The 14,638-nt window shown below is 39.4% G+C and overlaps 2 protein-coding genes across 3 annotated transcripts; both read left to right on the top strand.

Moving 5' to 3' along the window:
* The first annotated feature begins 267 nt into the window (after positions 1-267).
* On the top strand, positions 268-5,267 carry catip (ciliogenesis associated TTC17 interacting protein). The gene is made up of 9 exons (XM_020649976.3): positions 268-857; positions 1,078-1,263; positions 1,357-1,412; positions 2,222-2,308; positions 2,458-2,625; positions 2,708-2,832; positions 4,506-4,582; positions 4,674-4,741; positions 4,829-5,267. Exons 1-9 carry the CDS (start codon positions 737-739, stop codon positions 5,015-5,017), a joined length of 1,077 nt encoding a protein of 358 aa, XP_020505632.2. The 5' UTR covers positions 268-736; the 3' UTR covers positions 5,018-5,267.
* A 614-nt stretch (positions 5,268-5,881) lies between these two features.
* casp8 (caspase 8, apoptosis-related cysteine peptidase) lies at positions 5,882-14,246 on the top strand. 2 transcript variants are annotated; one of them, XM_065953795.1, is made up of 12 exons: positions 5,882-6,049; positions 7,056-7,205; positions 7,732-7,907; positions 8,011-8,128; positions 9,872-10,001; positions 10,152-10,189; positions 10,285-10,348; positions 10,513-10,583; positions 10,662-10,770; positions 11,895-12,022; positions 12,800-13,191; positions 13,432-14,246. In XM_065953795.1, the coding sequence occupies exons 2-12, from the start codon at positions 7,098-7,100 to the stop codon at positions 13,565-13,567; spliced, it is 1,470 nt and encodes a 489-aa protein (XP_065809867.1). In that variant the 5' UTR covers positions 5,882-6,049; positions 7,056-7,097; the 3' UTR covers positions 13,568-14,246. The 2 variants fall into 2 exon arrangements, with proteins under 2 accessions (XP_065809867.1, XP_020505295.1); XM_020649639.3 differs by having other exon boundaries at positions 5,883-6,049; positions 7,071-7,205.
* Positions 14,247-14,638: the final 392 nt, after the last annotated feature.

The following is a 14,638-nucleotide window of genomic DNA, read 5'->3' as shown; positions in this document are numbered from 1 at the left end:
AATGTAAGATGGCAGTTTTACATTTTTCTACACCAAACGTTATTAAATTGCATTAATATATAGGCCTATATATGTTGTTGTTTTTTACACAACCACTAGGCTTTAGTAGGCTCACATTTAGTCATTTTGAAATAGATGCTAATGACCTTAAAGGAGCATTATGTAACTTTATCAAATTGGCAGTGCAGTCCAAATCAAAACATTAAGAGAGCTGTCTCAACCCACCCAATATTTATCCTAGTTTTACCACGTTTCTTTCTGGTCGTGGAGCTTATTAGAAAAATGTTGAGGCTTTTAAGGGAATTTTATGATTTAATTCAATAGTTATCTGACATATTGCTCCTTTAATCATAACTGTGATAATAGCATAACATATTTTATTTTTATTTTGAATAGTATGCTCACTCGGAACATTTAGGATGGGATCACATATGAGGAAATGAATGAAGTGAGCACATGGGTTGGTTGGGTTGGTAATAGCTTGCTTTTAGATTCGGCTGCGCACATACAAACGACTCTACGGTAATGCGGCGTCGTTGCCATAACAACTCGAATTTCACCGTCTGCTTTTCCGTGTTGGAAGAGGGGCTGCAGCCGAAGTACAGAGAAAGAGCTATTTGTCTGGAAAATGACCGAAACAACCCGTCTGTCTCGACAAACGTTTTTCATATAAGGCTGTTCCCGCCACGTTGAGACCTTTATCAGGATTATCTGCCGTGAAATAACGGCATCGATAATGATGGAAGCCCCTCTGGAAGAAGAGAGACCTACAGGTGCCTCGGTGGGAATTGAAGGCGCAGACCACGGACAGGAGCTGAAAGTGTCTGAAGAAGCTGTCTCATTCATGTCCAGCATAGGTAGGTTGTCTATGTAGGCTATAGGCTACTGTAGGCTGGTGTGTCGTGAAGGGTCGACCCCTGTAGAAACTGCGTGCCTGCCAGAAGCAACAACTGGTTTTGGCACTTCTTGAGCCTCACGCTATAATTAGCAACAGCTGACGTTTATTTCATTGAAGCATTGAGGGGATCTAAACAACAATTATCCATTGTGATTAAAGATTTCTGATATTCTCTGCAGAGCCTGAAGAGCTGCAGAGGTGTGTGTTTGCAGACTCTCTGGTGACTGTATCAGAGGGAGGCAGAGATCTGGGGAAGTTCTCAGTTACAGTGGAGTTTTCACACAGGGGCCAGCAGCCCTGTATGTTGTTGCATGCTCAGAGCCAGGGGACCATTGATGATAACCCCTGTGGAACAACAGTGACAGGTGAGGAGAGGCCAGAGCTGCTTGAACAGGTTGATCTTGTCTATTTACAGCTGTCTCAGTATGTTCGTTCCCTTTCTCTGTCCTCATATCCAGCCTACCTGAGTACAGAGCTCGAGGTACTGGAGGAAGAGTACCATGAGTTTGTCAAGGTGAGTCATTGCATCATATTACATTATTATTGATGACACAACTTGACATTCTAACATTTTTTGTATGTGAATATTGTATTGGTTTTAAGTTGTGTTGTTAAGTAACTAGAATCCAAAGTCTTGCAAGGTCTCATCATTAACAGCTAGCCTATCTGCCATGACTTGCTGGGCCAAAGAGGATAGAGACAGAAAAAGACACATCTTTCTATGTTGTGGTAATCCAGGGGAGAGTGACAATTCAATCTTTGTTTGCCCCTTTGTCTGCTGTCTTCATCTCTCTTGATATGTACTGTATAAGGGATTGTGTATATGATTCCTCTCTCCTGTATATTCGTGGGCTGTTGACGAAACCACAACTTTTTGTTTTTTTCCTTATTGTAAATGACAATGTTCATCACACAACATCAATAACAAATTGATCACAAAAAAAAGAAAGAGAGAGAAACAGGCAGACAGGAAGACACACAAACAACGACAATAACATTGATTTTAGATTTTAAATATCCAAAGAAAATTCAACTTCAGTCCGACTTTAGAGTTTGGAGTGTACTGAAATTGGGGTTTTGAAGGATATCTCATTTAGAGTTTTCCAGTCAAAATTCAACGTATATCAATTGTTTCTGTTTAAAGTCAATCAAGTCTTGGGATTCGGCGTGAACCCAAACGTCTCTGGTTTTGACATCTCTCCAATCTTAGAGTCCAGCCTCTTTCTGTTTTTAAATATACAAACCTATTCCTGCTGGGCTTCCAATATTTTGCCTTCGTATTTCTTTATTTGCCTCTAAACCTAAATCTAAATTCATTTTCAGCTCGAGGGCAAGAGTTTGGACAAGAGGTGTCACATGGTGCAACGTGACAGCCATATGGTGATCGATAAAGTTACCACTGTAGGAGAGGTGAGAGAATAAACAAGATTTTAGTTATGTCATTTTTATGGCAAGGTTGCTTTTGTTTACACAACTATTCATTGAATTATAGCATTGAGATTTTAAAAAACTGCTGATATGCTAGCTATATTTTGCTATAATTCTTTGTGTGTGAGCAGGAGGTGACAAAGGAGAGTGTTTCCTATCCCATGTCAGTCCTCAGAGGTCTGGTAACTGAGGGTTCAAACTTGCTCTTGATGCGTCTGATTGCTCTGAGGAAGAAAGTGCCAGAAAACATGAACTTTATGTCTTTGGACCAAGGACTGCACATCATCAACACCACTTTTGTGAGTAACTATATAAAACCTTTTATAGGTTCTGTTTTTGTTTGAGAAGCTGAACGCCGATTACTTGTCTCTCTTTGGTCAGAGCGAGCTGGGGCTGAAGCAGCTGGATGTTGGAGGTGAGACGGTGGAGGTGTTTGGGTTGGAGAGGACAGTTCACTCTGTGGAGGATAGCCCAACAACCTGGCAGAGCTACTTCTTGGGTGATGGGTAAGCCAAATGTCAATTACTGGAGCATTTGCTGCTGCTTAAAGGGCTGCATAGTCAAACAATATGAAATTATGCTGTTGCGAGGAGAGTCTTGCATGTAGATCAGACCAATGGTAGCCTCTGCAGGACTTTCCTGAGAAGACATGATATAAGATTTCTGTATCATCCCGGTTGACTTAAGGACGCTGGTTTGCACAGGTGCTATGACAGACAAAACAATGAAAGACTCTGAGAAACAGTGTTAGTTCAAAGGACTCCTACTAAGACTGATTGTCTCTATCTGTTACGACCAGTGAATTTAGGACCCAGATGCAGGACACATAAACAGAGGGGTTGATTGGTGATGAGGTTTATTGCGGCAAATGGAGATGAAGATGGGTTGAAGATTCTGGAGGTTAGCAGAGTGAAGGGGATGAAGGCTGACCAGACCAGAGTAAGGGTGTGAGCGTGGCTGAGCAGTTTTGAGTCCAGAGAGCAGGTTGAGGCAGATGGCTGAGCAGGAAGGCAGGTGGGTGAATGGTGATCCTGAAGCGAAGGAAAAATACAGGATGAGACTCAAAAACCAAAGCAAGCACAAAAAGATTAATTTTAAAGATTTTTTCAAAATCTTAATTTAGCCTGAGCCGTCATCTACCGCAGTAGTTGATACAACGATCTGTCGATGAGTGGATGGAGAGCCGGGGTATATATACTGCTGAGTTGATGAGGAGATGGAGAGCTGGTGTGCAGGTGAGAGCAGGTGAAAGGAATGAACCTCAATCAGGAGGGAGCCAGAGTGAGAGAGCCATGACACTATCAATGTGTAACATGCAACACACATGCATGTACTTTTTATTTTGGCAGGGAGGACTAACTGAGACATGCGTTTCCTTTTTGAGGGTTTCCTTCAAACTCAACATGTAAAAATGATGTCAATTGTAAAATATGACCTTTAAACTTGTGTTTAGATGAATGCTAATACATAAAAGCTTTAACCACTACCCATATGGGCACATTACAGCAGGTAAGAGTTTTTCTTCAGCAGTTCAGTCTCTAGCTTCATATGAAACCAAAGCAGACGGCTTAGCTTCAGTTAAAAAGATATTTCACAGATCTACAGATCTACATCAAACCACATGAGTTTCCCACAGGTTGGTGTTTTTCTGTGATTAATTGTTATCAAGATCGCTGCAAGACAGTATGAAATTATTTAAACTTAACTTTACTATGTTGGAGCTTTTCCTTGTTCACTTAGAAAGCTATCTTAATTTGTGGGCTACTTTCAATTATTACGAGCTAGCCAAGCCTGATATGCATTTACACTTAAAAAAATCAAGTCCAATCCCATTCAGGGTTAGTATTTCAGCCACCTGTGATATCTACACGTGTGGCTATAGGTTAAAAAGTGTCTAATTGTAGGGATCTGGATATGGCCAAATGTGGTGATGTATTGTGTGTGTGTGTGTGTGTGTGTGACAGAGAGAGCAAGGAAAAGAGAAATGTTGGAGTTGATTCTATTTCTGTTTTTTAAATCTGGATGGTGTTATCTTTGGCAACCCTAGAAACATCTCTGTATTCGTCACAAGTCCATCCATTTGAGCTTGATGCTTTGTAGATCTTTGTACAACACATTACCACAAAAAGTAATAATTTGACATCACAAAGTTAATGAGCAGTTTTGTTTTTCTGATCAGGCACTTGGCCAGCAGAGTGCAGGTGGGATCACCGGTCACCATGAGGCTTCTGCAGCTGCCATCACAGCTACAAAGAGGTTATTATTTAAACAGAAAGTAGACCCTTCTTGAAGGAAACAGAGTCAGTAATAAAGTATTTGTGTTTGTTTTTTACTTGTGTGTTGTCAGGTTTTGAGAAGATCCCGTTGGTTTGGGAAGAAGACATGCAGATGTGCTCCAAGTTTTTGGACAGAAAGGTAATCATGTTAAAAGTAATACAATGTAAAAAAAAATCCTTTGGTCAGGAAAGATTACAGTTGCTTGTTTATGTCTTGTTATGGCAGGAGGAGCTGAAAGCCAACCACACCTCATACCTCAGACAGCATCCAGAGATCCGGGCGCTCATATCTGACTTCCTGCAGTTCTTGCTGCTGAGGAAACCCGATGATGTCGTCCAGTTTGCCAGAGAGTACTTTCTCCCTTTTGCCTCCAGTCGTTCTCCAGAAGCGAGCCTAAAACCACTGTCGCTCTGAAGCAAACCAAGGCCAGCACAGCACCTGTTCAAAACACCATTGAATAGATTCCTGTCGATTTCTCATTTTCACTTCAGACTAAGTTTGACATTTGCATTTGTTCTTTGTTCTTTGCTCTTTGCTCTTTTTCCCCCCTGCAGTGATAGATAACTATTGGTCTAAAAGTTAACACGGAGGAGATGAACTGTCACTTTTACACCTAGTTAACTTAAAATTAACTTTATAGATCTGAATAAAGTTTATTGATATATTTGTGTTTGTTTTATTTTGGGACCCTGTCATTCATGTCTGGGCAGAGTGCTTTCAAGTCGGGCCCTTTTAAAGCTTTTGGTTTGTGTTGATTTTGGAGGACCCCATGGACATAACAGTACATCTTATCTTTTTTCTGATCTTGTCCTGTTCACAAAGGTAATGTTTACTGGAAAAAAAACTTATCCTGTTTTCTTTAAGCTGTTAACAGAAATGTCTGACACCTACACCGTGGCAGCTGTCAGAGGAATTGAAAATAATAAATCTTGTCTCTAATGGCCTTGTTTACTCTTGTAGGTCATGATGAGGCCTCCTTATTTATTTCACTTTGTTTGAAAACCATCCAAAAAGTCCTCTCAAGATGTTGCATGTTTGCCAAACCACAGGCTAACTCCGAAAAGGAAACAGTGAAACTGTTTTCAAAATAAAGGTATCGTTTGTTTTATGTCAAAAGATAAGTGTAATATACCCCTCAAAGTAGGTAACTTGTAGATTGTCGCTAAAACCTTCACATTAGCTGAAGAAAGCATTACTCTAAAATAAAATTTAAAATCTCTCTTCGTCTCCTTAGTTACCAATAACAGCTTTTATTCTGAAGGTGAAATAAAGTGTCCTGTCATGTTCAGAAAAGTGAAACGAAAGTTGAGCGGCTCAGGCAGGAAAACACGTAACACAACTAAATTTAGGCTTAATGTTTTAATGTATTGGCCCTTAAGAGAGTCAAGTTTTGCTGAATTATAGGAGACACATATTTTTTTTCTTTTTTGACGGCAGTTGACAGCGGTAAGTTTAAAGTTTTAAACTCGTAAATTGACTTAAAGCTGTTGGACAGTAGTAACTTTAGCCTGGCTAACTTTCTGTACATGATGTTAAAGTTAATGAAGTTAGTCTGTTGTCATGTTTAATCCACTTGACGTTACATTATCCATGTGATGTCGTGTTGGTTTAAACTCTTCAGTGAAAACTTTTCAAACTAGCGAACTATATTTGCGTAAGTTTACGTGACGTGACCAGCGTAGTGACGTCAGCCAGACGGTCTCTTTTCACCGTGGCTGTTTTTTTTTGTAACGTCACCGCACCCAGTGTCGAAGTCACCAAAATGGTTTCTCTTGTAAAATTACTAAATAATAACTGATGTAGTCACGAGTAAATTGTATGATGTGGCACTCGAAGATAAGTTTAAAAAGTGATTTTCAAAAGTAAAATAAAAAACAATGAATTGAAGAGTAAACATCAAATCAAGCACAACATAAAAGGGAATAAGTAAGATAGCATTAGACCAAACAAGACCAAATGCAAATATGTCACAGGAGTGTAAATCACAAGTGGTATCACATGACCATATTTTAATATATTTTACTGTAATACTATACTCATATCACAAAATGTGTGACAACTTCCCCATGTAGATGAGTTTAAAAAAAGACAACGAAAACATGATGAACAATTTGTTACTGAACTTTTCCTGACATTTAACATGAAAACAATCTTTTCTCTGTTATATGAAGAGAAACATACATTTGTTTTCTTCTGCAGATATACTGGTCAGACATATTAAAGATGACAATATGGATTGAGGTTTTGGTTTGTGCCAACGATACTGTAAACTTGTGTTTATACATTGACCATTAAATGGATATTTTATGTAGCCGCAATAAATCTAGAGCTGGTCTAGTGCAAGAAAGACATTTCATAACATGTTATGGTGCCTGGGGATTTGCAGAGTCTCACAGTGATATTTGTTGAATGGTGTGAGTATTTATGTCTTGAATGTTTGCTAACCTAACAGCACATTGATCTCCAGGGCTGTTCTGGTGGGAGTGGGTCCGTGATGGACAGGGTGAAGCTGTCACGCATTGATGAGGAGCTGGGTTCCTCTGAGGTGGCGGCTCTCTGCTTCTTGTGTCGTGATGTTGTCAACAGGAAACACCTAGAGAAGGTGAGAACCACAGAACTCGTGCAGTTTGCTTCTTTTTTATTTTTTTCTATCTGGGTAAATGTTATTTTTTCAAATATAGAAATCCTGCAAAATTTCCCAAGTAAGAGTGTTGCTTAGTCAAAATGTAGCTCCCCCCCCTTTTCCTATAATATCTAACAAAATATTTTTCACTATTTCTGCAATAAAAATACCAAAAATTAAGGAATATTTAAGACAAACTTCAGAACTAAAGATATTATTGGAAGGAAACAAGGGAGCTACGGTAAGAAAATAATTAAATTGTATGAAAAGAACTGTAGAAACAGGCCTCCGATTCAGCTTGATGTGTTTCATAACTGTGACATGGACCAATTCCTTTCTTTTAACTCAAAACCCGCTTTCTGCGATTCCAAAATGTAGCCTAAGCACCGAATTATATTCAGATCATTTCTCCACCATTGCTACTATTATCAGCTACTGCATCCTTTTTCTTTCAGCGTTTGTGTTCTGACAGATTTTCTGCTGTTTGTTGGCCGTTCTGGTACAGGTCCAGGATGCTAAAGATCTGTTCCTGAAGCTAGAGGAAAAAGGTCTACTGGAGAACGGGGATTTTCTTTCTCAGCTGCTCAATACGATCCGTCGAGCAGACCTCCTCGCCATGCTGGAGACGGACAGCAGGCAGCCAGAAGAAACAGATGCAAGCCGCCGGCTGTCAGACTACAGGTAAAAGAAAGGATACATGAAGAGTAACTAGAAGAGATAACAGGACGGTAGGATTCAAATACACTCATTTGTCTGGTTTCCACTCCTCTGCTCTTTCCTTTAGTGTGATGCTGTACAACATACATCAGAACATGACTGACAGTAACTTTGACAAGATGAGTTTCCTGTTGAGTGGAAGGCCGGACGGAAAGCTGGACAGAAGACAAATTGAGTCTTGTAAGGTGAGAACATGCCTACCTAGATTGCCACACCTACAGTCCTACAATATAAAGTGTTTAATCTTCTGGATATTCTCCGTATCTTTGACGCATACAAACGTCTCACCACCTTGGATAGTTTTGTATTTTTGGGCATTTATTCCAGTGTTTCTTTATTGACCTTCAAGTGAGAAATTGAATAGAGGTTAAATGGATAAATGTTTAACTTTTGTCATTTTTATCTGCACAACAAGACCATAACAACTTTCTACTTCATAACTAACACATTTTGTTAACATTAACCGCATGTAGTTGATGATCTTAGCTCCTTGTTTAGTATAAATACGAGGTCTTCACAGGTCCAAAGTGACAGAAACATACTCTTATACGCACAGGAGAGTGGTCAAAAAAAACAAATTCGAGTGATCATGTTTTGTGCTGCCACATAAATGATATCCTTTGTTCTCATGGCTTTGTCTCGAGATCAGCACTGATGCTAGTTTGTCTTGGATCAACTTTGGTTTTTACATATAATGATAAGCAGACCCTTTACATGACCAGAAAGATGAAATATAACATAGGTAGGTCTGAACCCATAGGGTTCCTGGAACTGGTCAGGGGTCCTAAGGTCCAGTTATAGCTATGAAGATCAATACTCACCTTCTCGTTGCCATTTTAAGCATCCTTAGCTCTATTGATTTATGGCTGTTTGCATTTATTACATTGTTTTTATGTGGCATATAATAGGAAATATTTGTTCCTGTCTGGGTAAATTCAAATAACAGCTCCCTCCAGACATTTTCCTAAATGGCCTTTAATGGTCAGCAGGGGGAGACTCCACTGTTTGCAAAAAGAAGATATGAAACCAGATCAGCTCTGGTGTCAAAAATAGAATCCAAAGTTGAAGCTCAAAAAACACACGTTTCTTGAGTTACACCAGCTTAAGGCGAGGAATATCCATCAGAGCCCCATCCCCATAAGGGCCTGTGTCCACTAACACAGTCTTTGTGCTGGCAGTGCCCAGTTTCCATACAAAAACCAATGCAGTTCACTGTTTTCAGCCCTCAGAGTCAGCTGTTTATTGCCACTGTCTGCCAGCTCAAAGATTGCCTTCAATGGTAAAAGGCCATTAATATGTCAATTATTACAGCAGACACAACATGTTTACAGTCTGGTACCAAATGATTTAGTATCAATAGCACATTATTGAACCTCAATCAGGAGAGAGCCAGAGTGAGAGCGCTGTGACAGACGCTACATGTTTGTTGATTAATTACCTCACAAAACGTCTTCTCTTTAAGTGTATGTTCTCCATGCTAGTTTCAAGTCATTTCAACATAGCACGATGATCATTTAGAAAAATATGATCCCATTTATTGTGAACCAGTTGTTAAATATTGGCAAGCTTCAGAGCTATGAGGGATTAACTACACAGCTGCCAAGTTGGTCTTTCAACCATTTTTTGACTACTCATTACATGTTGTTATATTTATTTTTTTGTATTATGCATGTTACATGTTGTATCACGGAAGAAACGTGCAGCCATTAAGTTACAAAGAAGGGTTCATTTTATGTTTACTTGATGCGGTTTCATTTCTGCTATCAGCAATAATTAATACATAATAATTACATAATAATAATAATTAGACATTAGACAATACTGGCCATAATCATGCTCTTATTTGAGCACATTTTGAAGTGCGTTAATAACTTTGATCATGGTATAAGAAGTGCTCTTCTACACACAAACAGTGTTCTCTGTTACAGACACCACTGGATGTGTTTGCTGAAATGGAAAGGACTGGTTTACTGTCAAATCAAAAGCTTGACGTGCTGCTTTCAGTAGTGAAGGAGTTAGACCAAGAACTGGCACAAACTGTGCAGCTCTACATGCAAGGTATGTTACAAACTAAGACACGCGCACGCACACACACACACACACACACACACACACACACACACTCACTACTTACACACAGTTATGTAGAGACCACAAACGTTTATGTTATATTTTTCTTTCATTTGTCAAATGATTGTTCTCTTTCAGGATTAATCCAGCCTTCTCATTTCAGCATGGATCACCAGGTATGTGTGTCTGTGTTTGTGTGTGTAAATGTGTGTTTGTGTACACAATAGATCCTATGACGAGCTAGTTTACTGAGGACTTTCTCTTCCCACAGAGGTCCAACGACCCCCCTCGTCCGACTCAGCCCTCTATGTCTGTGTCTGAGACTCAGCCCGGTGGTAAGTCTCACTGACTGCTGCTTCTATCAGGACACAGCCATAGATGAATTAGTACTCATGTCTAGTTTAGAGCTTGAAAACTCTCCTCTCTTCTTCACTGTCATGCTTTTATATTTGATCATTCACGTAAAAGAGAGGTACGTTTCTGCTGTTTTGTTCTTCAGGTGAACGAGAGAGTGTGTACTCGGACGCAAACCCCAGACCCCAGATTGAGCATCCTTCTCTTCCTGATCAGGTCATCATTCACACAACCCCATGTTCACATGCATTCATTCAACTTTATGGTTCATTAATGTTCTGAATTGTCCTTCAGACGGAATATTACGCCATGAATCATAGCCCTCGAGGACAGTGTGTGGTCATCAACAACAAGAGTTTCTTAAAGGGTCTGAGAACAAGAGGAGGGTCTGATAAGGATGAAGGTTTGTATCATTGTCATCAACCAGCTATGTAATCTGGGGTCTCATTCATAAACGTTGCATGCGCACAAAATGGGGCCTGAAAGTAGCTTACACCATTTCTCACATCAAGTTTGTGATCTGTAAAATCAAACCTGAAGGAAAAAAGTGCTGGTTAGACTCTGACCGATCCATACAGAGTCAGGAGGAAATTTATGTGAGTTGAAGCCAGATTGTAGAATGACAATTAATTTCACTAATTATCAATCTTTATTGGCAGATCAACGTCATCATAATCATTCAAACCGACAGTTTCATTTATAGCGTTTAAAAAAAAATATCTGTCAAAATGAACAGACATAAAATGTATTTTAAAAAGTCTGCCTCATATTTCATCAGCGTTGTCTCACCTCAATTCACCAAGAGCACACAAGACTGGCCTGTGTCCAAACTTAATTGTCTGGTTACAGTTTTAAGCAGGTCAACCCCTCCTTCTCCTTTCTCAAGGTGACTCACTCTTGCTAAAACCTAATGGAGGATTCCTAGCACGCAATAACAACACTGTTTCTCAACAAAGAATTTAAGTTTATAATTCAACCTGTTGATGTGTTACAATATATCTTCATGTTAAAGGTAATTAAACCAAATTAAAAGTTTGTGTTCACTGATGAAACTTCGGGTCAATAATATCCTAGTGCAGTGGAGACTGCTGATTGACCTGAGCACAAAAAGAAGACGTCTGTATGAGTCCTGTAAACATAAACAGTGCAGTGTAAAAACACTGCTGGGAAACCCCGCGTAAAGATGAATGGTGGTCGTCGTGAATTCAGCAGCAACGTGGTGTCAACATGGAGTTTTCTTTTAGATGTTACCCTCCTGCTGGAGCAAATAACCAGTTAGTGCCGCTTACCTCCACTTAAAGGCATTTTGTTGAGGTGGGACAACATAACAATTCTATTGGCTAAAAAAAACTAATTTGTCAGATTGTTATATTTAATTTTAAAACATTTGAAAAAGGCTTTTACCAATTCTAAATCTGAAAAACTGGAATAAGAAATCCCTTTTGTCAGTAAAGAAACATTATGTGATCGTTTAAAATAAATCATAAACTCTTGTTCTTATTTCTTTTTCTCTCTAATGTGATGCAGAGGCTCTGTGTCAAGTGTTCTCCCAGCTCGGCTTTACCATGGTGGTTCATCGCGACCTGACTGCAGACGCCATGCAGCGTGAAGTGACAAAGCTGAGCAAGAGGAGCTTTTTAGAGGAAGATGCCTTGGTGAGCAGTTTCACAAACCTCCAGAGCAGTAACAACAGTCACACCATCACTATAGGATTTATGTTGTGTTATCTAAAGGAATACTTTGACAGCTTAGAAATACAGCACAAGATCAAATCCTTACCTCTTATGTCTTCTAGTGAATATGAATATGAATAGTAAGGGTTACCGACGGTCAGGAGGAGATAGGAAAGACAGAAATGTATTTTTTTTTCAACAAAAGTTCTCAGAAGGCAATACAAGTGTTTAATTTAAATGAAGGGCTTAACTTTTTTATTAATATTTTCTAGTACTGTAGGTTGTTAAATGCATTGCTGTGACATTTGACTGGAAGCTTTTCAGTCCTTGTTTGAGGAGTTTCAGTGAGAACCATCAGAGTTCATTCATTTTAACTGGTCAAACCCTTCATTCATTTTTTGAGCTGGTCCAGGTCCAGATCACATTGATTAAATATAATCATATAGTTTAGAGTTCACTGCTATATTCTGCTGGGAAAACACTGTAGAAACCCTTCTATTGATCCAAAGCACACAGATGAGAGAGAGTAGGAGAAATGTTTTATCTACTCCTTCCTTAAAGACACAGTGTTTGTAGTCCTCCTGTCCAGCAAATCACACCTTAAAGCAAAGCTAGCCTACATGTTTCTGTGGCTCAGTGTGATAGCGTGCACTTTAATCATCTCATGTTTAGATCCAGCTCAGTTTTGGCATTAGGGATCTTATAAAATTCAAGCCTAATTCAACTGCTATTTAAAAACCTGTCTGTGTCCGTCCTCAGGTGATTTGCGTGCTTTCTCACGGAGAAAAGGGCAGTGTGTACGGGTCTGATGAGAAGGAGGTGTACATCAAAGATCTGACTTTGCCCTTCACGAGCGAGAAGGCTCCCACCTTAGCAGGGAAGCCCAAACTGTTTTTCATCCAGGCGTGCCAGGGAAAGGGCTACCAGGGAGGAGCCGTGCCGTTACCCCCCAGGCCGAGACACGAGGACGGAGACAGACAGAGCCATCTGGAGGAAGATGCTGGTCCTGTGCTTGAAGAGACAGTGCCCTCGGATGCCGACTTCCTTCTGGGCATGGCCACCGTGCAGGACTACAAGTCGTTTAGACACGTTTCCTTTGGATCCGTCTACATCCAGGAGCTTTGCAGGCAGCTTCATAAATCAGCAGAGAGGTGAGAGACAACTCGATGCAGGGTTTGAGTTTCTGATTGTTGACTTTTTATTATTCAGAAGCTACGGATTAATTAGAAATGTGGAAAATCAAGTTAGTCTTCAATACTATTTTAATACTACTAGGATTAAAGGGATAGGTTTTTTGAAGTGGGGTTTATAATGATGATATTATATTCAAATAAACCATCGATTATTTTGAGCAAATTTTAAAATGTATGTTTCTGATGTTTTCTGTGCAGCTCGCAGATGGATAATATTCTCTCTGTGCTGACACGTGTGAACAGGGAGGTCAGCAAAGGAGTTTATTTAAACCACAAACAAATGCCCGAGCCCAAGTACACCCTCACCAAGCAGCTCGTCCTCAAATACGTTTGACGTGCCACTGTGACCAAGTGCAACGCTACTTAGGTGGCACATTGAGGATTCACAAACCAGAATTGTTTTCTGTGTGTATGAGTATGTGTGTTTAATGTCTCTCTGCAGCCCCTTTCACACATGAACTCCTGACGTTTTCTAGATCATTTCAGGACATCTAAGTCCTGGATGTTGCTAACACACTAACACAGCAGTTTGATATTACAATAGAATCACAAATTAACTTTTATCTGCAGATAACAAGAAAAATAAGTCGTGATGTCAAGAAAACAACCGGCAATTACACATATTCCATCACAGTAAATAAAATGTGTGGATGCATGTTTGCTCAGGGCTTCAGTATTTAACCTCCTTGACATTTGCACGAGTGATGTGCATGTGTGAAAGAAACTATAGCTGAATGTATGTATGGATCTGAATGTTGTTACCTTGAGAAGAGAGTATGTGTTTATGAAAAACATAGAATCAAGGTACATAATATGTCTCAAGAGCCATTTAAATACATTGTTTTAATGTATCAGGAGATAAATACAGTAAGTCATCATTTTGTCATAGTTTATACATTTAGAAAATACTTGTTGCTTTAGATAGATAAGAACTTTATTGTCTATTTTTGCTTTAAACAAACTCAAATGTAATCATTTATTTTTCCGGTTCAAACAATAAAACATGAAATCCAGTTGTGCTGTTTTAGGATTGTGTCATTTAAGGTAAAGTTGTCACAAAAAAAAATCATTTTGTTTTTAACAAAACTGATTCATCTCAGATCAAGGAATGATGATAAAAGATAAATATATCTATTTTACAGACACAGTGAGGTGAAATGATCAAGTACAGTAGTGTGTTTAGATTATATACTAAATAAAACACACAGTAAGTGTAGAGAGTAAACGCACCTAGTATGTTGTTGTAACATGAGACGAGCCTGTTGAAAATGAGTCAGCTAAACCCGGCAGGCCTTGAGCCCAGCACAGACGCACACACTGGGCGTTTGTTTGTGTGTCTCCGAGTGTGTATCTGTGTGTGTTTGGGTGTGTTTGTGTTTGTCTGTGTGTGTGTGTGTGACAGATT

The sequence above is a fragment of the Labrus bergylta genome, chromosome 4 (genome assembly GCF_963930695.1).
Source record: "Labrus bergylta chromosome 4, fLabBer1.1, whole genome shotgun sequence".
Lineage (NCBI taxonomy): Eukaryota > Metazoa > Chordata > Actinopteri > Labriformes > Labridae > Labrus > Labrus bergylta.
This window is presented reverse-complemented; position numbering and strand designations above follow the sequence as displayed.

Excerpts from the sequence above, each read along its gene's own strand:
- casp8 (XM_065953795.1), top strand. The coding sequence starts at position 7,098 with ATGGACAGGGTGAAGCTGTCACGCATTGATGAGGAGCTGGGTTCCTCT. Across the intron at positions 7,206-7,731 it reads ACAGGAAACACCTAGAGAAG|GTCCAGGATGCTAAAGATCT; the intron begins GTGAGAACCACA and ends GTTCTGGTACAG. Across the intron at positions 8,129-9,871 it reads GACAAATTGAGTCTTGTAAG|ACACCACTGGATGTGTTTGC; the intron begins GTGAGAACATGC and ends TCTCTGTTACAG.
- catip (XM_020649976.3), top strand. The coding sequence starts at position 737 with ATGATGGAAGCCCCTCTGGAAGAAGAGAGACCTACAGGTGCCTCGGTG. Across the intron at positions 1,264-1,356 it reads CTGTGGAACAACAGTGACAG|CCTACCTGAGTACAGAGCTC; the intron begins GTGAGGAGAGGC and ends CCTCATATCCAG. Across the intron at positions 2,833-4,505 it reads AGCTACTTCTTGGGTGATGG|GCACTTGGCCAGCAGAGTGC; the intron begins GTAAGCCAAATG and ends TTTTCTGATCAG.